Source organism: Telmatherina bonti (assembly GCF_933228915.1).
Source record: "Telmatherina bonti genome assembly, chromosome: 9".
NCBI lineage: Eukaryota > Metazoa > Chordata > Actinopteri > Atheriniformes > Telmatherinidae > Telmatherina > Telmatherina bonti.
The window spans coordinates 24446175-24471170 of NC_136627.1; the positions used below are offsets into that span (position 1 = coordinate 24446175).

The following is a 24996-nucleotide window of genomic DNA, read 5'->3' on the forward strand; positions in this document are numbered from 1 at the left end:
TCCATATTGTCTTCAGTCTCAACCTGTGACATGTCTGGGTTCAGTGAGGAGCTAGTGTGAAATGTGATGAGCGAAAGGCAAATAAAAAGAAAAAACAAAATAAAGAAAGATGCTTTACATCTGGTTTTGTTATAGTCATGAACAAGAATGCTGACATTTTTATTTGATTTTATTTTACTTTTTTATTTTTTATACCACGGGGAAGCTGAAGTCTATCCTTGCAATCATCTGGCGAGGGGCAGGGTACACTCTGGACAGGTCGCCAGCCCATCAAAGGTTTATTTTATTTTATTTTTTTATTTTATTTTATTTTATTTGACTTTTTCTAGAAGTAAAATGGCAAAAAGAGGGTTCACATAATAGAATAATTTAAATGATAATAAAGCAGAAACAGAACAGTAAAGAATAAAACAACAACAATAAAAAAAAAAAAAAACAGGCGTAGCAACTACACCCATTTATAACCCATGTAACTTTGACTCACATATTCTGCTCATGTTTTTTTCTTGGAGTTTGTCAAGATAAAGCAATTTTTACGACTTTGCGTCCATTTCTTTAGTTTACTACAGTCATTTTCCGTGACCCTTCCAAATGAAGAGATGTCCATTTTACATCCAAATTTTTAAGACACAAACTACTATACAGGAGAAAAAACTAAATCCAGATTTAAAAAACTATTGTGGTTTCAAAAATATTTCAATGCATAGAAAATTACTTTAGTTGTTGCGTTCAACTTTTTTCTCCAACAAAACAATGGATAGAATACAAAATAAATTAAGATGAACAAGAGGAAATCTGAACAAAAACAATGCATTTATGAGAAGTAAAAGTGAAACCAAAACAAGTCAACCAGCTGTAGGAAGCGCCTGAAAAAAAACAGACTGGATGTAAAGACCTGTGAAAGAAATTAAAGCATCATCATCACTGACAAAGAAACAGTAAAATAGTTTTGTTGTGCTGTGAAATTGAGTTGGAGTATAAAGAAAGTTAATAAGGAAAAGAAGCATTACCACACACTTTTCACCTAACAGTATTTTACTTTACTTTTAGAAGAAACCTTAACAAGAGGACCCAAACTATGAACCTGGTTTTAGGCTGAAATACTCTCTTTGAATCTTTATCAGCAAGTTATGGTCAGGCTTCTTGTATTTTGAAACTTTAGCTATGAGATAAATGTGTAAAAGTTCCTGTATTTACCTTTAAAATATATTTAGAGTGGACAATAATCCATGGGTAAACTTTGCTCTTTGCTGCTCTTCAGTGACTGGATACTGAAGGGTAACAGATTGCTGCTGCTTCAGGAGCAGTTTACTATTTTTCATGGTTAAAGATGCGTGCAATGCTGAAAAATAGATTTAAGGTGTTTTCAGTTTACGATTTTCTCATTATATTCTGTTATACTTCTAATCATAGGGAAAAATGTCACATTCTGCTGCATAACAATGATTTGACAGACAGATTTAAAAACAATTCAAGACCCATTATTTTACAACATGGTTGGCATCTGCGATATCTACAAGTTGTTAAATGGTCTGAACAATATTTTTATATCTGTCAGTGAGGGGCACAAAACCAAACCAAGCTTTTCTTTTTACCAGTAAATTACGTTTTTCTGCTAAAATTGAGTTAGAAATGTTCTTTTATTATTTTTTATTTATGTTAGAATTTTGTCATTGCTTTATGTTGTTTCATTACGTCGTTCAGCATTGCAAACATGTCTCATAACTCCAAACAAAGGCGCCTGCAGTAACAGATAAAATCCTGTAGGTGTCACCACTGTGACCTATGATGTCATATCTTTACCAGGTCTGCTGTTTTTCTTCTTGTCATGCATTCCTGTAGTCGCTGTGTCTGACACTGCAGCTGCTGAACGGGCTGATAAAGGTGCTCACATACATAGAACTCCAATATCCGTCTGAAATGTCGGAGGACAACAAAATCTTGGAAATGGCAAAGAAACTGTGATCTTATTTACAACACAAAGCAACCTCTCAAGTTAAAGACACAACAGAATGCATGCAGATGTTACAGATACACAAACCTTCACACACTCCATTACTGTGTTTGTCAATGTTACCGCCAATCAAACACGGTTTCAGACGCCAGCCAGTTACCTAGCAACCCCTCTTCACTACCATGGTGATGCTATTAAAAGCAACAACACACGCGCGCACACACAAAAGGGAAAAAATGGATGAAAATGTAGAGAGTGAGGGAGAGGTGATAAACAGCCAACAGAAAGGATACAGCAGGCTGAGTATTGTGTGGTCTGTTCACAACTCACACTCAAACACGCACTCAAGTGTTTTCTATGAGGGAGGAAAATTGTGCCTTTCTTTCTAGCCATTGTCCCTTTTTTACGGCTGCTGTGACTCGCTCACATTCATCACCTTCTGTTTTTCCCTCCATTATTTTCAACAGTTCTTGTAATAATTTTTCCATTTGCGTACGCCTCCTTTCTTTCTTTTGTTTTAGGGGGCTGCCCTACTAGCGCAAACATATTTCCCCATCAAATCATTCAGACTCAGGAAACGTCAATGTTCAGAGGATGGAATAAAAGAGGGAAAGGAGAGAGGTGGCAACTGACAAAGAGATACAAATGTGTGTTCCTGTTCATGTTTGAAGTGAACGCTTAACCAGATTGCCTGCCATTTGGTGCGTCCTCAGACAAGCAGAAGGGCTCTCTTCATCTTTTGATAAATTTTTATCAGACCATTAAACCACTAATGACATTCGATTAGGAAGTTCTCAACATGTTAATGAACAAATTGTTGCTATGTGAAGTATTTTGAGGAGTTAAAGGATATAAGACTTAGAAATGTGTGGCCTCTGGTGTGAATAAAAATGCCTAACAACATTCTTCTTTAAGTAAATTATTTTGAGAAGTCATAACTACTTTATCAGTATCACCAGGACAGTTTCACTTAGCAATTCAACAGCATTGTCTTACCACTCGGTGGCCTTTTGAGCCAGAAAAACAGGACACGTTTAAAAGAAAAACTGCCAAACAACTCTAGCACAAGTTTGATGAAGACTGTGAGTGACGAATCAAACAATCAGGGCCGCAGTCCTGCAAATGTTAGGAGTTTCTCTGCTGTAATACACCTGCAGACTTGTGCAGAGCTTGACATCAAACTCTGCACTAGTCTGCTAATTACCCATTGATTTGAGTCAGATGTGTTGCAGCAGGGAAACTCCTAACATCTGCAGGACTGTGGCCCTTGAGGACCGGAGTTTCTCATCCATGCTCTAAATGAGCCCAAGACAGCCCAATCTGCATCTGCAGTGTTTCACTTATCACCTGTCCCTTTTTGGCCTGTTCGTACCTTTTGCTCTTAGTATTTTTCATTTCAATCATGGGACTGAAAGGTCAGTTTAATTCACATTTCTTGCTGCAAACAGTTATTTCGCTTGTCTACTTTGACCTTTCTTGGTCTCTGGTCAGCACATTGCTACTGGTATGCGTTTACCTTCACAACTCCATCCATCCATTTTCTTAACTGCTTAGTCCACTTCAGGGTTGCAGAAAGCTGGAGCCAATCCCAGCATCATTGAGAAAGAGGCAGGGTGCACCCTGTACAGGTCGCCAGTCCATCACAGGGCCAACACAGAGAGACAAACAACCTTTCATGCTCACATTCATTGCTAGGGACAATTTAGAGTAACCAATCAACCTAACATGCATGTCTTTAGACGGTGGGAGGAAGCCAGAGTACATGGAAAAAACCCATGCATACATGAGAAAACATGCACACTCCCCTTCGCAATTCAATAAGGGTAACACTTAAAAATTCTACAAAGCCAATTCAACAATAATTCATAATAACACAATAAGTATACATTCAGTGTCTCCAACCTGACCAAGTGGCTTGTCGCACCATGTGCTCCTTTCATAAACAAACAAATCCATTTAGTAGCTTGGAGATCACTCATGTTATACCTGCTTCACGAACTAGATTTAAGCCAAAATTGTCAAAGGGCTTTACATTTAAAGTTCTGTGACATTGAGCAAATAAAAGAGAATTTACAAGTCACAAAAGAAAGAAACTCTGAAAATTGTCAGAAATAGTCTTTCACAAGTCAGAAAACAAAATCATACAATTGTTGTCCTGTCCCTTTAAGATGCTTTTCGAGAGTTTGGGCAGTGCGGCATCAAAATACATTAATAACTCTTTGAATTTGTTGCAGCAAGAAACATTTATCTTCAAGAAAAACAGGTGTCAAATGACCTTCAGTGCTACTAAATGTGTTTCTGCTGAACTCATTTCAAAGGCATTATCTCCAATCACTAAGAAAGACAGTTTTATGGAGAATAAACGAAAGTGTCACTTTAGCTGAAACACAACAATTACAACATTACTTGTTTGAAACTTTATTCATAATCTTCATTTACCAATCAATAGTGCATTCCCGGGCTAGCAGTTCAATAAAACCAGATATGGAGGCCTGTCGGCTGCTTGGACGTTGAATTAAAAAAAAAGGTCTCCTTGGAGCGAGGCAGAACAAAAACGAGATCTAATCCTTGCCGTCCCCAGAGTTATGTCCTTCATGTCAACACAGAAACAAACATGAGGGAAACGTGCGTCCAGCCAGTTCTCATCCACTCCTGTGTTTACTGTAAATCCTCATTGTTCCGGGGCGACGAAGGGCTTTGCACACCCTCTGAGCCACTTCTGAATCCCTCAACAAGAGAGACATAAGAGAGGCAGAAATAACAACAAATACAAAGTCACAAAGCAGCTCTGTTGAGGAGCTGAAGTAAAATTCTCTTTTCTATCTCTTGCTTTTCTTTTCTGTAGATAAAGTAATTCAATAAAGTAAAGCTTTTCACAACCATAAAACTCTCCTTTTTTTCTTTTTTCTCTTTTCTTTTTTACATTTGTATAATTTATTCACAAAAACTACTTTGACATTTGACAAACATTTACTTTAAGTGACATGAAAGTAAAAGAGCAAAAACAGAAAATAACACAGCCAGTAGCTTTACTATTCTGTCTTTTTTTTTGTTGTGCTTTTAGTTTGTTTTCAAAGCTACACTGATAAAGAGATTGGATTTCTCCGTCTCTATTTGCACAAACAGCATGTTGTCAGGTTATGCTTACAATAACATCCGCGGAGTCAGCTCAGTTGTTAATCAAGACACCTGCTTGGATGGAAACAAACCTATTTATTGTGCAGCTAGTTATCCCAGGACAGTTGTAGTACACAATGAGCTAGAATGACTTAGCACAGCCAGACAAAAACAAGATGGCAAACTGGTGCTATGGAGAGAAGACTATTGGGGGGAGACCTGTCCTCGAGGGGCCCGTAGGTGATGAGACTCAGTCTAGGCAGCCTTGGAGACGAGTCTGCAGATTCTGCTCCTCACTGTTGATTTATCTCCTTTGGGAAAGCAGGAGACACAGAAGCAAAATACAGAGTGCAGAGACACATCAAGAGATAGGAAACCCTCTGCATCTCATGTTTTTGCACTGACTGATCCAGAGTTATGTAACAATAATTAAAATGAATGATATAAAAGGTTTTTGATTGTGTATTCTTGAAAATGTGTCTCTGTTTGGATTAGTTGGGTGTAACTTTTACATACAATCACCAGTTACTCAACTAGTGTTACGCTGATGAAACGACAAATGTGACTACATGGCCAGAAGTATGTGGTAAATGTTCTGTAGATGCACTTTTATAAGATGCTTATTATTAGACATTGATACTGAAGTCATAAATTGTCATTTTATGTTTGTGGCAGCCACATTTTTTTCTTTTAAAGTTGGGCAACGGGAGGAGGTGTGCAATATTTGTTATAGAACAGATGGAGGGTTGTTGAACTTTGTAAGAGTGACAGAAACAAAGTGTAAATTGGGAATACAGTTTTCTATCCTCTGCATCTCAGAGAATTCGAAGAAATCTCTCCTCACTGGTAACGATGCTGCTGTTCAGATGACATCATTTTAGCAGGACAATGTCAGACATTACACACATTACAGCAGCATAGCTGTGTTGTATAGAGTTATTATGTAAATATAACAAGGAAGGCTCCATGAGGATCTGAGATCCTGTGAAAACAGCTTGCATTTGAAAAGGTTTGTAATAAGCTATCCAAACTTTTCAGATCTTGAAAAACTAGGGTGATTGCATAAAATCAAATCTACTTTTTTGCCTTCCCGTCAATTCCAAACCATCAGGAACTGGTTGAAGTGATTGCTGATTTTTCATGGCCTGAAACAGCTCGTTTCTTCACTGCCAGAACACGTGTGTGCTTTGTGATTTGCATTCTTTGTGGTTTGTAAAATACTCTTATACCACATGAATACTACAACAATGATATTATAGCTCTCAGCATTCCCTAACTTAATGTCGAAAAGCTAGATTTACTTATAATAAGGAATCAACAAGTTTTGGGCTCATACTCCGGCATCCAGATAATTCAGGTTGTCTTATGTCTGATGATAAACTTGTTCTAAACTTTTTCATGTCTCATCCAACACAGCGCAGGTGCAGCTGCTTTACTGATGGCCTCATTCTCCCTCCACTGGAACCTCTCTGTATCATGCTGGTCTCCTCAACCCATGGTGGTGTCTCTCCAGAGTGCCATTGACACACTTAGGTCCCTGTCTACCTCTTAGCAGGTCAACGAAATAATTAAGGACGGGATATCTGTTCTCTGATTGTATTTCCTCCCCCAACCATGTTTGAATTTCTTAAGCAGTGGGTCAAGGCAGGAAGTGACGCTTATGTAATGAAGACTATCTTTTTTCAAGAAATATTTGATATCTCTTCCTCTGCTGTGATCACAGCCTGTCGTCAACCAGTTTTTTTCATTGTCCCTAAAGGACAGAATAGCTAAAATATTGATATGAGCAAAAATTTTAGTGGCAGCATGCCATGACAGAAAGCAATAGAGCAGATATAATCCCTATCCCAACATTTGAAATAACTCTCCGGAGCCGCACGTTTCATGCAGGAGGATTAAGAAACTGGGTTTCATGGCATCAGAGACAAGGAAAATTCAGGTCATGCTTTCAAAATTGATCAATCCAACCTTCTGCAGGACAGAGCGGGCAGATTTAAGCTTGTGGTAAAGCTATTAGAAAAGTGATGTTTGTATTATCAATGACTGAGCTTCACAAGTCACAGGAGAAGTAAGCAGTACTTTTTAACTGCTTGTAAAGGATGTGCACAGACTGTATCATCAGTAGTATCCAGTGTTGTTGCCTGTCCAAGTCCATCCATATGTTGTAGGAATGATCTTTTAAGTTTTATCAATCCTGGATGGTTTATGTATCAAAATACAATAAACTGAGCAAGAGTTTCAAATGGCTCACCTTTATGGAAGCACATTGAAGCTAAATGCTCCCATGTTGTGGTTTGGACTGTCAGGACAGACGTATTTGTGATTGTTTTCCCTGCACAAACGGTGCCCAGAGTCTCCTTGGTGCCTTAGTGATGTCTGAGAAGCTTCAGCATTACTGGTAAAAAGTTGGACCTCTATTAAGAAAGTGTTTCTCACTGGGAAGCTTGACAGCGGATCTCCATCTAGCCAACAGTGGTCGATGGAAGTCCCATCCCATTGGCTATTTTCCGTTGTGACATCATTGACAGAAGAACTGAGAGGGGGGTCAGTGGGAGGGAGGGAGGGGCCTCAACATTCTCAAGAACATGAACACAACACACAACCCAAGAGGGGCTTTGGACAACAGATTCAAGACACACCAGTTTCCACAACAGTACACCTGATAACAGCAAGAACTGCTCGGGAATTGTGCCTCTTAACCGCACACACTGCCATTAACTTATCAATTACTACTGAGCATGACAGCAAATTAAAAACCCTAATGAAGGATTACAAACACTTGAATTAGCCCTTAAATCGAAACAAACAGTCTAGGAACTGAGATACATGGCATCCAGGACAGAGAGGTGATAGATTAAGCAACAAGGCAGGTTTTTTTCTCTTCTTAATGAAAAGTTTCTCCTGGTACTCTGTCCCATGGTCTGGGCAAGGGGCCTGAGTGAGCCCTGTTGTGATAAGATGTACAATCAAATTGGGCTGTGGTCTTGATATGTGTCTCACCCCCCCCCCCCCCCCCCCCCCCCCCCGCTATCCCTTTCTTATCCTTGGAACTGTCTCTGCACATGCACACACACTCCTGCCCTCCTGCAGGTGTGCTCAAGTTACCCAACCCCCAAATTCTCCTTTTCGCAATAAGACGGAGAGAAAGAAGGCAGAAAGAGAAGAGAGAGCAAGAGTGCCAAAACATGAACCATTTTATGCTCTTAAAACATTTACTAAATCACGCAAATGTCTTTAGTTCATATGTATGTCTTGAAGCTCCTTTTTTACTCCAGCACAATGACGGTTTCTATGAATATAATACAGCTTCTTTGTTTTTTGTTGATTTTCTTCTTGGTAACTTGCTGACTGCATCTAGGGAAAGGAACCACAGCACCTGAAGGACAAATGGGGAAAAAGGAGAAGGAGGAAGAAGCAGACAGCGCTTGATGTGTCCTGTTCGTGTGTCATCTAGTGGATGACCAAGTCTCTTCTGTCTGTACTGCTGTCAGGAGTTAGTCTGGGAGGAGAGGAGGTGGAGAAAAGGAAGGGTGAGAACTGCTCATGGGGTCAAAGGCAGGAGGGAGAAAGGTTGTAAAGGTAAAGGATCAGCCCTGGGTCTCCTTGCCACTCTCTCGTTCCCGCTGTCCACTCTTGCTCATCTTCATCTCTGTCAGCTGGATGTATCGCAGCACATTGGTGTCTGTGACAAAAAGAGGAAAGATGCCTTTACTGAAAGCAAATCATTCTCAACACTCCTGTTTTTACAAAAATGTCAGATATATTTTATCTTTTTTTTTTATCTTTTAAAAAATTAAGTTTTCAGCTTTAAACCATTAAAGAGACTTTAGTGCAAGGATCTAAATCCAGTCCTCGAAAATCAGCATCCTGCAGGTATTGGTTGTTTCCTTGCAGCAACTGATGCAAATAAATGGGCTATTAAGAGACTTGTGCACAGCTTGACAACAAGCTCTTGGAGACCCATTTTATTTGAATCAGGTGTATTGTGGTGGGAAAACATTCAAAAACTTGCATTGACCCTCGAGCGGGGGTGGACTGGGACAATAATTTAGGCCAAAAATTTGATGCCATCCCAGGCCAGCACCGCCCCAATTAATGCAATACACCAGAGTGAGTTAGGTTGTAGTCTTGCCAGTCATTTAATTAAAGAAAACAGCTCAGGTTAAGGAAAACATAAAGGAAATACTTGCATAAAGGCACCTATATGCACATAATCTGTGATATCAAAAACAGAGGTTGCAGTTGATACAAATACCTAATTTTGTTTACTTTGTTTAAGCTGACAAGCTGATGAGGAGTAAAGTAGATCAATTCTTAATTTCTGAGTAACTTTTTTTTCAATTGTGAAGAAACAAAGAGAGAAAGAGACAAATAAACAAATAATTCCATTACACACAATTTCTGATTGATGATGAATGGCTTCATGCTGGGCAACAGCCATTACACTTATCTGTAGTTATATTAGTGTTAATAATGAGTCAGGACTGGTCATGTTTCAACCTCACATACAAACATGAACAAGATACTCTACAGTATGAGGCAACTACTGCTTAAGAAAAATAGCTACACAAAATTTGTATTGTGCATTTCATTGTAAAATTGTGTTAAAAATGATAGATACACCTGTTCACATTCAAAATGAGCCAGTAGGTGTATCCCAAGCTTTGACTGATAAAATACTTTATGACCGATTTCTTAGTGTTATGAAAAGAATTTTCTTCATGTGGAAGCTTCATGTTTGTTAAGGACAGATTGCGTCACTACAGGAAAATCTTTCTGCAGCAAAGTAAGTGTCATTATGTTCAGATCAGTAAAACAACATGAGTTACATTTAAGCCATGACAATTTTGAGAATGATAGCAAACTTCACTTCAAGTGCACATCACTAGATGGCAAGTTTTGGACATTGTTTGAAATAAATCTATGAAAAAATCTTTGATTTCTCTCAAGATGAACCACATATTCTCATTAAAATGTCATATTAAACATCCAAGCCAAGAGCTTCCATGCTTGCATATTTTTTAGCTGCATTTTCTCGAGATAATGGGATAATTTATCTTGAATTATTCAAATGCGGTGTTGCTAGGGGGCTGGAGCTGTTCCTAGTCCATCACAAAACCAACATAGAGCAGAAAGCACTCAGTCAGACTCATGCTCAATCCTAGAGACAATTTGGAGACTCGAATCAGTACATGTCTTTGGACTGTGGAATGAAGCCGTGAGAGAACGCACGCATGGGTGGAGAATATGTAAACTCCACACAGATTAGTGCCAGAAACATAATTAATAATATATACAAATCATTAAAATAATAACAATAATACATGACACCAGCTTTTTTTGAGAGTGCTTATGGCCGACTACAAGCAGTTTCCAATATAACTGCTGCAGGAATCAATGACCTGCTCCTCCACACTTTGTGTGCAGCAGTCTGTAGCTGAAATGACTCTGTGGAACTGTAGGCGTTTGGGGGAGGTGTAGGGTGATGGGGGAGGTGTCTGTCCTTCAACATAGATGAGAACTTACCCATAATCTTCCTCTCTCCCAAAATCTCAACTGGCGGGTCCAAGGGCCATCCCAGTACAGAGCTGTTCTGTACTGGGATGCCTCAGCACTGTCAAGCCAGCAATGGATGCTAGCTGATGTCAGATGGAAGAACATCCATTACTGATCAATACATTCGATTTTACTTCTATCAAGTCTGACAAAGGCTGAAACTGTGATGGGTTTAAAAATTCAGTTTTCTCATTCATTCATTCATTCATTCATTCATTCATTCATTCACAGAATAATACATATTCACCATGACTTCAAGCTTCCCAGCTGTCATGGCGTTTGAAAACAGGTGTAACACAGTAACAACTTACTGTTTCAGCCACCTTAATCAGCTTATTTTGAGAAAATAAACTTAATTTTCTTGAGATGACAAGATAAATTATCCCATTTTCACAAGAATATGACCTTTGTTATCTTGATATAATAAGAAAATGAACTTGTTATCTCTTGTTATTATTATGATTAAATAAAGATCACTGGCCAATTACGGCCAATCTTTGCTTCCATAGTTGAATTTTTGTTGACTGTCCTTATTTTCTTTTTGAAACATCATACAGGACATTATTATTCTTTTTGCCAACTTACATTAAAATGGCCCAAAAACCTGCTGTACAGCTCTAATTGGGCTTTAAAAATTAGACCCGACAAGGCCAGAGCCCGACAGAATTCACCTGAACCTGAGTCCAACATTTTGATTGACAGCCATGAAAAGCTTGAACATGTTTTACAGCTGACATCATTCAAATGTGCACACACACACACAGCTCTTTTGCCTTATGTCAGTAGTGAGTCATTCATGACTAATGTAGGTTATGTGATCACTTGGTTTTGAGTTAAATGAATAACAAAATTTTGGGTGTTTAACTCATGTTCTTCCAGTTTGTACCAAGACTGGTTGGCAGGGTTTCTTATCTAACTGGGGTGTTGTGTTAAAAGCACGAGACACAAACAGATCAGTGTATTTATTAAGTAGTTTTAGTTTTTGACTATTTCATTACCTGTTTCAGGTTGAGTTATACTTTGTTTTATTTAATTTTGTTTAGTTGTTTTGTGTATTTATCTCCCTTTCATGCAAGACTGTGTTTACATGAGATTACCTGTCAAACCTCATATGAGATCATACTTCCTTAAATATGGATAAACACAACAACAAATTCAAGAGGCGGAGAATTCTGTGCAAATCTGACAAGCAACTTTTTCTCACCTGTGGGTTCCCGGTTTTTGGCGTCACGTAGGTAGCGTAGCGCACATTCGTAATCACCCAGGTGATAAAAGGCTATGCCGGCTCGGTACATGGCCTTGAAGTGGTCTCTCTGGTGGCTCAGCACCTTCAGACAGTACTCCTTCACTCTCTCGTAGTTTACCAGCTCAGACTGTAACAGGCAAGCTGCCGGAAGGAGACAGAAAGCAAGAAGGAGGTTGGTGAACTGCAAGCTTATGAATAAAAAAAAAAGCTAAAAAGATTCATTTAAATTATTTGTCACATTGTGTCGTGCAAACACTTTGAGTTAGACTTTAAAGTTAAAACGACAAATTGGTCCCATAGAGAGAAACGAAGATGAGGACATTATGCTGATATCTCACTCTGTGCCTTTTAATAGAACCACAGTGAAATTTAGCCTCCACAGATCCTCGGGGTGGCAGTGAGCTGACTATAAATAACCCGTCTCAGTGCAGAGAAAAGACAGAAAGTCATGCAAACTGTTTGAGCCCTTGAGCAGAAGTGCAGCGTCTCAAAACGTTGCCGATGAACTTGTTGTGGAAAATGCAGGAATGGCGTAAAACTGCAGCATCAGGTTGACAAACACAGGAAAGAAACCGATTTTTCAGTTGAGCTGGGCAGCAATAGAGAAAAAGAGACTGAGACAGTCAACCAGCTGAAAGCAGTAATAAAGTGCAACACAGGACTTCAGAACATAAGCTATAGATTATACTGTAGTCATCAATCCTAGACATCCCTATAGCAAGTCTGACCGGTTCTGAGATCAGCTCAAGTCACAATAACTTCATTAGTAAAGATGAAAGCAAAATTACACACATGCATACACAGCTTTTAGTCCACCAAAGCTTTTAAACACTTGCTGATGGCTCAGATATCTGATCACTCACTGTTCCTCTGCCGATCACAACCACACAAGCTTTTACTTTCGCCCTTTCCTTCCATCACCCCTTCCGTCTTTGCCAGTTCTTCTATCTGATGATACATCAACTATGATTTTCCTCTGCCTCTCCTTGTGCGTCCACAGTTTTATCTCCTTTAGCAACCAAATCCTGCACCCTTTCCGACATTTTTAGCCTTCCGTCCAACTCTGCCTTTGATATAGGCATCCCTGAGAAGAACGTGAGTCAGGATGAGTTAGCGGGTAGGTAGGGTGAGTCAAGAGTTTCAGGCAGGAATGAGGAGGTGTTTGTGTGGGAAGCTGGGGTTAAAGTAGGGAAGAAAAGGTGACACCTGTAGGACTGTGTTAAAACTAGATCCCCCCTCGTTCTACCTCTAATTCCCAATGAGCAAAAGAATAAGAAACAGAACGGACAAAGAGCAAATGCAGGGTGAGAAATGGTCATGTGCTGAGTGTTTTATTAAACAAGCAGGACCAATGGAGTTCACAAATACACACCAGCCTTGGCTGTCAGCAGCACAACTGCAAACCACTAAATAATTCATCCTGAACATCAAAAGGCGACCAACTTCAAACTCAATCAATGATCTTTTTCTTTAGTTTTGTTGTTGAAATTAAAAATGTCTGCTAGATTAAATGCAAGCCGTCCTGTAGTGCCCTTCACTCTATCACAAATGCTTTGCTTCAGAATGTATTTCATTGCTTTAAAGCTGGGGTAGGTAATCTTGCTCAGAGACATTTTCTTTTTCTCTGGGTGAAGTGGTTCCTCGTCCTGATAGTAGTCTATACATTTTGTAATAATGAACAATAAGAAATAAAGTTAAACCTCTCAGTTAACTGTAAATCTGTAAAAACTCTGACCAATCAAAACGTTCGAGCCGAATCGAAGATGTTCATTTGTTATATTTCGTAAGCTTCTTTAAGGCTGAGAAAATGCAGGACGGATTTCCCGACCGGCTTGGTTTATTTGCCTCCTCCTGCTAAACAGCTGAGAAAGAGAAAATCGTTGGTGGAAAAAACTGCGAACTAGAAAAACACTTGGAGAGTGCAAACCTCCACCACAGCATTTAAAAAATTCCTGGATTCAAACGGTGATCCAGATCACCACCAAAATTAAACCTGTTCTTCCTTTTCACATTTCCAACAACTCGCAAAAATTTAATTAAAATCCATCCATAATTTTTTTAGTTATCTTGAACACAAACAGATAAACGCAGATAAAAACATAACCTCCTTGGTGGAGGTAAGAAAAAAGCCTTGGATCAGGTAAGGAGCAAAACCTGAGGGAGAGGAGGCTAGACAGGGTGCCATTTTCAGATCTTACTAGCTCCCAACATTACCTACCTCAGCTTTAAATATTCTCCATTATCATCCATAACATGAATCCAAGTAAATCCCTATAATCATAATTACTTTTAATATACTCAAGAGCTATCTTTCCCTTTTATTCAGATTTCTCTTTAAATTCTTGTCAAATTTCTAGTTGATAAAAATGACGATTTAATAATGGATATCTAGATGTGCTGCTTTATCTGAGATAGGTTTTTGCAGAGGCTGATATTTTATCTTGTGAATGCTATCAGACAAGTTTTCTGGAGTTTTGAAATATTTGTGGTTTGTTTTCAAAATGCTTGTTTTGGAAATTAAATAAAACACAATGGCATCCAAAAGACAGACCTCATAGCCACATGTAGAATACTTTGATATTCGTGACAGGGTTACAGGCCACATGCCTTGGACACTCGAGTGAAGAGGGGGGCGGAGCTGTTAACTGATCACCACCTGGTGATGAGTTGGCTCAGATGGTGGGAGAGGAAGCCGGTCAGATCTGGTAGGCCCAAATGTGTCATGAGGGTCTGCTGGGAACGTTTGGCAGAGTCCCCTGTCAGAGTGAGTTTCAACTCTCATCTTCAGCAGAGCTTCAAATTTGTCCCGAGTGAGGCAGGGGACATTGAGTTCAAATGGGCTGTATTCTGTGCCTCTATTGTTGAGGCGGCCAGCCGGAGTTGTGTCTGTAAGGTCTTTGGTGCCTGTTGTGGCGGTAATCCCAGAACTCGTTGGTGGACACCAGCAGTGAGGGATGCCATCAAGCTGAAGAAGGAGTCCTATTGGGCCTTCTTGGCCTGTGGGACTTTGGAGGCAGCTGATAGCTATCGTCAGGCTAAGAGGGATGCGGCTTCAGCTGTCGCCAAGGCAGAAACTCGGGCGTGGGAGGAGTTCGGCGAGGCCATGGAGAACAACTTCCGGATGGCTTCAAGGCAATTCTGGTCCACCATCCGGCGACTCGGGAGGGGGAAGCAGTGCTCCATCAACACTGTGTACAATCGAGGTGGGGAGCTGCTGACCTCAACTCAGGACGTTGTGGGTCGGTGGAAGGAATACTTCAAAGACCTTCTCAATCCTATCAACACTCTTCCAATGAGGAAGCAGAGCTAGGGGACTCGGGTGTGGACTCTCCTATCTCTGGGGCTGAGGTCAATGAGGTGGTTAAAAAGCTCCTTGGCGGCAAGGCCCCGGGGGTGGATGAGATCCGCCCGGAGTTCCTTAAGGCTCTGGATGCTTTGGGGCTGTCCTGACTGTCCTGACTGTACGCCTCTGCAGCATTGTGTGGACATCGGGGACAGTGCCTCTGGATTGGCAGACTGGGGTGGTGGTCCCCCTTTTTAAGAAGGGGGACCAGAGGGTGTGTTCCAATTACAGGAGAATCACACTCCTCAGCCTCCCTGGGAAGGTCTATTCAGGGGTCCTGGGGAGGAGGGTCCGCCGGATAGTCGAATCTCGGATTGAGGAGGAGCAGTGTGGTTTTTGTTCTGGTCGCGGAACAGTGGACCAGCTCTATACCCTCTTTGGGGTCCTAGAGGGGGCATGAGAGTTTTCCCAACCAGTCTACATGTGCTTTGTGGACCTGGAGAAGGCGTTCGACCGTGTCCCTCGGGGGGTCCTGTGGGGGGTACTCCGGGAATATGGGGTAGTGGACCACTTTCTACGAGCTGTCCAGTCCCTGTATGACAGGTGTCAGAGCTTGGTTCGCATTGCAGTAAGTTGGATTCGTTTCCGGTGAGGGTTGGACTCCGCCAAGGCTGCCCTTTATCACCGATTCTGTTCATAACTTTTATTGACAGAATTTCTAGGCACAGCCAAGGTGTTGAGGGGATCCAGGTTGGTGGCCTCAGGATTGGGTCTCTGCTTTTTGTGGATGACGTGGTCCTGTTTGCTTCATCTGGTTGTGATCTCCAGCTCTCGCTTGAGCAATTCGCAACCGAGTGTGAAGCGGCTGGGATGGGAATCAGCACCTCCAAATCTGAGACCATGGTCCTCAACCGGAATAGGGTGGATTGCCCTCTCTGAGTCGGGAGTGAGGTCCTGCCTCAAGTGGAGGAGTTTAAATATCTCAGGGTCTTGTTCACGAGTGAGAGAAGGATGGAGCGTGTGATCAACAGTTGGATCGGTGTGGCGTCTGCAGTAATGCAGACTCTGTGCTGATCTGTCGTGGTGAAGAAGGAGCTGAGCCAGAAGGAGAAGCTCTTGATTTACCAGTCGATCCATGCTCCTACCCTCACTTGTGGTCATGAGCTGTAGGTCCTGACTGAATGAACGTGATCATACAGGCGGTTGAAATCAGTTTCCTCCATGGGGTGGCCGGGCTCTCCCTTAGAGATAGGGTGGGAAGCTTGGGCATCTGGGAGGGGCTCAGAGTAGAGCCGCTGCTCATCTGCATAGAGAGGAATCAGTTGAGGTGGCTAGGGCATCTGGTCAGGATGCTTCCTGGACACCTCCCTGGTGAGGTGTTCCAAGCAAGTCCCTGCAGGAGGAGACCTAGGACACGCTGGAGGGATTATATCTCTCTGGCTGGCCCGGGAATGCCTTGGGACCCCCCCCCAGAGAGTTGGCAGATGTGGCTAGGGAGAGGGAAGTCTGGTTTCCCTGCTTAGGTTGCTTCCCCTGCGACCCGACCCCAGATAAGCGGCGGAGAATGGATGGATGGATGGTTATATGTAAAAAAATACCATAAATATCACCAAAAACTGTATAATATTTAACATCAGTGAGCTTTTTTTTAAATTTATTTTAGCCATTATTGTATTATGAAAAACATTATCCCATTGAAGCTGTGAAGTTGACGTGATGACACATTCTTTTAATAGTTTAAGTCTATATTTAACTTTCACATTTTCCGAGTTGGAAAAAAGAAAAAGCTGTTTGACTCATTTTGAGAGGTGAATTTAATAACTATCCCATTGCCTTTTTTCCAGACAGTTTGGTGTTTGTTTCCAGAATTTGTTAGTGTGCAATTTGATCTATTCTCCCTTCTGCTCACGAGATGTTCCCCCTGCCACTGACTGCAACACAAGTCCAAAGCAATATCGATCCATCTCCATGCTTGGAAAGGCTTTTTCGTAATCATGAAATTCTGAACCCTCTTTGCCTTTGAGCAGCACTGCTCTTTGCAACCAAAAATATATTTTCCAACATCCTCTGTCTATGCTACCTCTTGTCAAATGCTAGCTCAGTTGTGATGAGGACAGAGGCAATTTAATTCTGATGATAATTCCTTGAATGCATGAAGGCAGCACAGTAAGAAAGCATACCATCACTGCAGCATCTGTAAGATCTCCAAGATAAACTGAGTTTTAAAGTTCTCAACCAACAACCCTGCATGGTTCTTGTATAAATAAATAAAAGATTAAATGAATAAATAAATAAATAAATATCTTTTTTTTTTTTTACTTTGTTTTTCTGTCATTTTTTGCTCTGTAAGCTTCCTGAAAACACTTTCTTGCTTGATTCTGGTTGTATTCCTTCACATGTTGGACAGCTACTTAAAGGAGCCTGTACTTGCTAATTGTAAAGACAATATTGTAAAAATCAGAGCTCAAGTCACATTTATCTTCATACATATTGAAAAGCAATATACATTAATCAAAATGCTACCCAAAGTGGAATGGGTGAAATGAAATAAAACAATATTAACAATAATAGCTGAACATTAGTTCTAATTCAGGATGGTGTACACAGTTTAGCGGCTAATACTGCAAAAGCTTGATCACTTCTAGTCTTAAATTCAGTTTTAGGCCCATTTACAATATTCAAGAGGACATGCTATAAAAACATAGATCAATTTCTCCAAATCTATATAAGGAAGATAAACCTTTGGCTCAGTTTTAACTGAAAGAGGTGTCCAAGGCCCAAGAGTACCCACATCAATTCATTTAGTGTAAACAAAAACTTTGAATTCAGTCTTGTTTCTGTTTAAGTTTGAACAGTTTAGGTTGACAAGGATTTATGTGAACATTTAATATTACAGAGCCATGTGCATTTCTTGCCTTTCCTAACATTGACTGTAAACAAATCATAGCTGTAACAGCAGAATTGAGTCCTTGATTAAAAAAAAAAATCTGAGGGCTTGAATCCCACATCTACATGCCACTCTTCTGATCCCTTTCACAGAGGGCAGTAGAATCAGAGTTTTCATAAACACATAGATGATTATGATGAATTGAAGGTCTAAAAAAATTGAGATTTTGTGTCCTTAAGCATGTTAAATATTCATCTTCTTTTGTTAACCTCTTCGAGTTGTATATCCTCCATGTAGGTTAACATAAATGAAATATAAAATCTACTAAGTCAAACTCATAATTAGATTAATGCACAAACTTGCACTCATAACTTATAAAATATAGTCAAAAAAGACTAAAGTAAACCTGACAAGCCTTTTATTTTGAGTTAGGTTTATGACTCAGCCCAGAACAGAGAAGGAAGGTAGAAGCTGTTTCCCATCATCAGTGTTTAAAAGTCTGCTCAGTTTGTAAGAGCAACATTCACCTCACATGGCCTCCACCTCCCCAGCACACCTTTCTTCACACTGTACTCCTCTATTTGTTTTTATAACCACTTGGCTACAACAAGACTACTCTCATCCCTGCAAACCCATCCATCATCTCCTTCCAGCTGTGAACAGGAGCTGAGCTTTCAGAGGATCCAGTTACAGTCCATAATGGCTTAATGGCTAACACAGTTGGAGTGTTCACTGACCTTAGCACACTAACACACGCACAACTATATTGCATACAGCACATGCAAATGACACAAATATATAGTAACACAAGTGAAAACATGAAGTGTTAACAAAAGTTAGGCGTGATTCATAATTCCTAGGTTATATTTAATGACTAACCAACACAAAGATACTCAGAAGCAGATCAGTTTACATGACAAATTGAAAGATACGTGACTCCACAAAAAAAAGCACACACAAAAGCACTGTACACAAGTGATGACTGGTCGACCGCGCCCTGCTGGTCCATTAGGCAGATGGATGGAATACCAGAGGAAATGTGGAGTGTGGTGAGATGCATTAAGGGTATGATAATGACAAGATCCTCAGTGGAGGCTGGGCAGGGACACAGACACACACCAGCCCCATAAACACACCAGTCATATCACTGGAGCTAAAGTGTCCCTGCCACTAAAGGACATGACTGTGTCTTGTATCATAAGAGACATGTGGCAGCAGGTGCAGAGACTGGGCAGAAGCTCTCATTAATACAGGAGACATGCTGTGAAATATTTAACAATGGATGAAAGCAGGGAAAAGAAATGTCAGCAACAAAGGGCTTCCTTCACAAGATGCAAATTACAGGCAAATTTGATTTCTTGAGAGAAACAATAGAAATCGCAGATATCTATTGATTGGTTAAACTGGAAACCAGTTGGTTCTTCTTTATTGTTTGGCTTTTTTTCTGTAGAACATCCTGCATTAAGTCCTGATATCATTAAGTTAAATTGTAAATCAGAGAACTGACCTCTCAGAGGGCTTGAGTGGCGATATATCTTCTACAGTTTGTCAAGGCACCAATACAGATGATATCTCAGATCTACTGAGAATCATATGAACATTTCCATGTTGCAGGAAGCCAGCAGCAAACAAAACAAACATCACTGGGAAGTTTTGGAAACAATAAAGAAGCTGATAAGGGGCTAGACTAAATAACAACAAACTCCAGTTTGAGACCACATCTTTACTGCTTTTTTTCTTTAGGGGTTACAAAAGTTTTCACTCATTCCGTCATTGGGTTTTGTCATCATGAGTGCTGGTTAGGGTTACACAACAACTTTTCCTTGTTAAGTTGAAGCATTAAAAGTGTTGAAGGTCAGGTTTAGGAAAATGTCAAGGTATGAGCTTAAGCACAACATTTGAGCCACATTGCAACAACATTTTTGAAGTGGTTTTACTAAAGGTTTCAGAGGTTATACAGTATAAACCTTTTAGTACAGACAGCAATCCCCACTTAAACGAGGGACCTAGGATTTTGAATGAAATTAGTGCCAGTGTTTTAACAAACGACAGAAGGAAAAACAAATACAAGCACGCTGGAATATCTTTTGTTGTTTGTTGATTTTAAATACGTATTAGGGGAGAATTGTTGCTCAGGAGATGGAGTGGTTGTCCTTCAGTCGGAAGGTTACAAGCTTAGTCCTCAGCTTTTCAAGTGTTCTTCAATTATAACTAACTTTGGATAAATTTGTCAGCTCAATCAATGTAAAGTTGTAATCACAAGACATTGGGCCTGGAAATGTGTGTTTGAGTCCATTACCTTAACTATTTTTTCATATTAGTTTCAGTCTAACTTTCTCGTTGGTTCATTTTTGACAAGACAAATTGTTTAATCGAAACATTGAGATACTATACTTTTGATGATATTGTGATGTGATCGAAACTGATAAAAACAAAACAATTTCGAAGGAAGTTAAGGTTTAGGAGCAGATTTACATATATTATTTGGAGTGTGATTTAATTACAGATATTTGAATGGTAACAACCAGATTTTACTGGTTCAAAATGAACCCTGTTGCAGAATTAACCATGTACACTGAAATCCTCCCATATTGACCAGGTGAAAATTGTTCACATAACACATGTTTTCCCAGTAGCATGTTCATTAAGAAATCCAATTTAATAAACAATAACAGACAATCAATATGCAGATATTTTGATGGTCACCTTTTCATGAACACAAATGAAAAACTTTCAGCTTGAACAGTCTGGACTGGGTTCACCGAGTGCTCTGACACATACAGCACATTAGAACATATAATGAGCTTAACTGAGAGCCAAAGAAGAAAATAGATTTTAAATCGTGGTTATTAGATACACTATCAATGCATGCAGACTTCTTAAATATAACTGAGTTGCACAGGGGTCAAGGCGACTGAGCTTACCCAAAACTTTGACCTTTATAAAATGCTAATTCCTTACAAAAACAGCAACAACCAAAAGCAGAAAACACATTACTGTCATGGCTGGATAAGCTTTGTTTTCATGCAGTTTCCATGACAATTTTACTGATACAGTTTAAATGAGAGAGGGTGGATGATGAAATGGAACAAAGGAAACAAATGATGCAGACAAGTCCGATATATCTTAATGTGAAACTTCACTTGTCTACAGGGACAGAAGAATAATCTTAGGGTGCAACGCTTTCATGTGGAAGTCACTAACAATGTATTCTTCTGTCTGAGGAATAAGTTTAAGAACATGTGTATATAATCTCAAAAGCCAAGAGGGTGAAAAACAGCTGTAAAGTGTGTTTCTGTTAGTCATCATGTGACGCCATGCATGTGCTCCCATTGCTTGAATGTCAAATGAGAAATGCAGGGGAGTGGGAGTGGTTAACACACACTCAGGAGCCCCACTGGTTTGCCTGGAGCATCATGTCTGAAAAGAAACAGAACCTGCATGGAGACACACTTTGATTTAGAAAACAGAGCACAAGTCTGGGAGGAAAAAAGAGAAAGGCAGGAAGCTGAAATACAACAATACACACAAAAGACAAAGGAAGACAGAGTCAGAGAGTAAAACAAAAACCAGTGGGGGATTTCTTGCTTTGGGGGAATAGAGGACAAGAAAAGGAGAATGAAAGATTTTAGAAAATACTTTTGATCTCTTTCTCTCTCCTCGGGAAGCATGCCCCTCCCTCTGTCATGCCTCCTCTCCAGTCACTCTCCATCACACCAGACGTGACACCACAGTCCTGCTAATTTAAAGTCACCGGTGGCCCGGGCGATTAGTCTTCTGTCCATCACCTTGTAATTAGTTCTGCGAGAAGATAATGGCAGATGGAGAGACCCATCACTCTCACTGACACTCTCACACAGACACACACCCACATCACCTCCACTTCTCCCTCTAGTTGCCCCTCTTTACATCAGAACGTCCTTTTCATGCCATTCACTGCAACATTTTGATGTTACAAATTCTACGCAGCTACAGATTTAGTTAAACATACAAAAGAAATGTGCATCATTGCAATTTGCGTTTTCAACATCACAGCTGCTCACTCACTAAGAATAGCTTCACCCAAAGCATTTTTGCAAAGGTCTTTTGCGGTTATTGAAAAGGACAGGGCTACAGTTCATAACTCGCTTTAGCACTGAGATGACACAGCATTTATTCCATCTTCACTGGCCACAACCCACATTATCATCTGTCTCTTCAGCATCTTTTTTCACCCCTCTGTGCCTCTGTCATAGCTATTCCTATTTACCATTCATTATCCTTTTCCTTCCATTCGTTCATGTCTTGTTCTTACCCATCTTTCTGGTCTTCTTGTGATTCTTTAAAGCTAAATAACCATGTATATTAAGAAATTCTGAATTAATATTCTCTTATTTATGGCTATTTTAAATACCATCTAAAAGATGCCATCTCATACTGAATGCAGCAGATGATAAGTGCCTAAGAGTCTTCCCTATATCACTCAAAATCATACATGAGGGACATAAAGTAGGCTCTTTTTCTCACAGGAAATACAAATAATGACCTCACTGATTTATTTTCACAAAAAAGAATATAAAAGCTTATTTTCTCATCAAATACCATTTCCCTATAAGCAAGCACAGCAGTTGATTTTCACTGCGTGGCACATCACTAAAACACCAATTCAGTCCCATACGGTGTCAAAACAATCTTTATTCCTTACTCTCTAAGTAAGAAATCTACTCTGAGGGTTACTGTTAATACTGAATGATTAGCTAAACATTCTGGGTTTTCAACTTACGTGCCTTTTTACTTTGCTGCTATCATGGTATTTTGTTCAGATTGTAAAAATGGATGATTGATGTTCCTGTCAGCCAACTAGGAGTAATTCTTGGATGAGATCTCCCAGAAACCTCCCACTTGGTAAGAGCACATACTGAAGTGTCAATAAATAGTTGACAAATAGCAGGAAATCTACATTAAATTAAATATTAAGACAGACAATGCACTTCTGTGCATTTCTTTAAACAATTAAAAATGGGCAATGTAATGATCATCTTTAGTTCTTTGACACTAATTATTAAAGTTTGAGATTATAAAATTATGATGTGACTGCAAATTCACTAGCATCTGTCACTGTCTCTTTCCAAAGGTAATAAAATCCCTCTAATCCACCTAATAATGCTCAATACTTTGTAAATGGGTAAAATTTACCCATTTTTTAAATGGTTATTAAAACCACAGATATAATCTATATTTTTCTCATCAAACATTAAAGCAACATACATAACTGCATGCATCCTCCAGAGTGTGTGCCGTTTCGTCCTGCAAGCAAGTTTCATTTCCTTTATTCTTGTTCTTTGATAGACTTCATCAAAGGGACTTGCTTATGTCAACACTAATCTGCTTTGTTAAGATTCAGAAAGGTCAACGTTTGCTGTAAAATATAACCTTTTAAAATCCTTTATGTCACCCACAAAGTGTTTTAACAGCAAAGTGGAAGTGGAAGCATAGAGAGATTAAACATAGTCTTGGCTGATCAATGCTGAGACTAAACAGTATGTAACCTTTGCGCTCTGTAAACAAAATGTTGAGGGTTCACTCTGGGAGCTTTGGAGCTTTTGTTTTTATACCAAATAACCATTAAATATACCTTTATGATTTGTTTGAGGTGAAATGTGTGAGATCATATAGAAAAATGTGGATAAAAATTTTTCCTAAAATTTCTAAATCATCAAAATTACATGATTGCTAAATGTTTCTAGTTTGAAACACAGCCATTGCAATATATTTATCATTTATCTATTCATTTTTCTGCTTCCCTTCCATCTGTTTTGGCTGAATTTTCATCTGTGAGGGGTCAAAGATAGAATTAAGATTCATACTTACAGTAGATCTGAATGTGATATAATGCATAATTATACTCGTTACATGACCAGGCTCTTACATTGCTCCACTCTCCTAAAATAGTTGCCAACTCAGGATTAATGCCGATCTACTTAAATATTTATACAAGTGAGGAAGCCATCGGTCAATATGACTTCATCAAGATTAAATCATTTATTGTTTTCCGCTTTGCTTTTTTTAGTATCCAGGTATCTCTCTTTGTCTGTAATACAAACTGTGTATTCTTGAGAGGTGTTCTTGATATCTCAACAAAAAAAAAAAAGAAAAGTAGCTGCAATCTTATTTGGCTGTTCTCTCCTGATATATATTTTAGTGTCTAAAGGCTAAATGAGGATATTGGACTTTCAATATTGCTTTTACTGTATGAGCAAAAACAGACTTTCAAATAGAAGATAAGTGCAGTTTAATAAAGCATAAAGACACTTTAATCAAGGTTTTATGTGTAGCTGAACTCCCTGACAAGGACATAATTTAGTTGCAGCCAGTGGCCAGGCCATTATCTCATTGGTGATGTCATCTGTGGACACTAAGCAGACTCCTGTTTCTAACTGAGCAGATACTGGATTTGGTTTCTATCTCTTGCTTCTGTCAAATGTGATAAGAAACATATTTCCGAGGTTTTGCTTGCAAAATTACTCTAATTTCCACCTTCATTTTGGTAATTGATGTACAGGAGCAGTTATCATGTGCTCTGTGCATTACACTGCTCTCAAGGCAGACGAAAAAAATGAAAAGGTCCACAGAGAAAACTGCCAAATGGTTTGGCACACAATCCCTGAGAGTTAATCTGTGAGGCAGTACCTTAAGTAAATAAATGGCTAAAGCATGCACCTTCACCCGTTTGGAATAAATGGTACAAGTGTTGGCAATGACTTGTTTGAAACCCAAATTGCAGAAACACTGCATGAAATCATCCTGCAGAAGTTTCTGGACCAGTGCATAGTCAAACAGTGTGCAGAAGCCAAACATGAAAAATCAAGTGAAACTCAGGTTTCTATGTTTGCACTCTGCAGTGATAAGAGCTGTGAAAGCCTGTCTAAACAATGCAGCTGTAAAACATAAAGGACATTTCACTTGGAATAAAT

General features: G+C 39.6%; 1 protein-coding gene across 1 annotated transcript in view; it reads right to left on the bottom strand.

The window, feature by feature from the left end:
- Positions 1 to 8150: 8150 nt before the first annotated feature.
- ttc9b (tetratricopeptide repeat domain 9B) overlaps positions 8151 to 24996 on the bottom strand; it is a gene marked incomplete at its 5' end in the record, with an annotated part of 29197 nt that continues 12351 nt past the window's right edge. The window contains 2 exons of the mRNA XM_079246925.1: positions 8151 to 8753; positions 11832 to 12014. Of these exons, the coding sequence (XP_079103051.1) occupies positions 8659 to 8753; positions 11832 to 12014 (278 nt within the window). The 3' untranslated portion in view covers positions 8151 to 8658. The remainder of the gene's footprint in view (positions 8754 to 11831; positions 12015 to 24996) is intronic.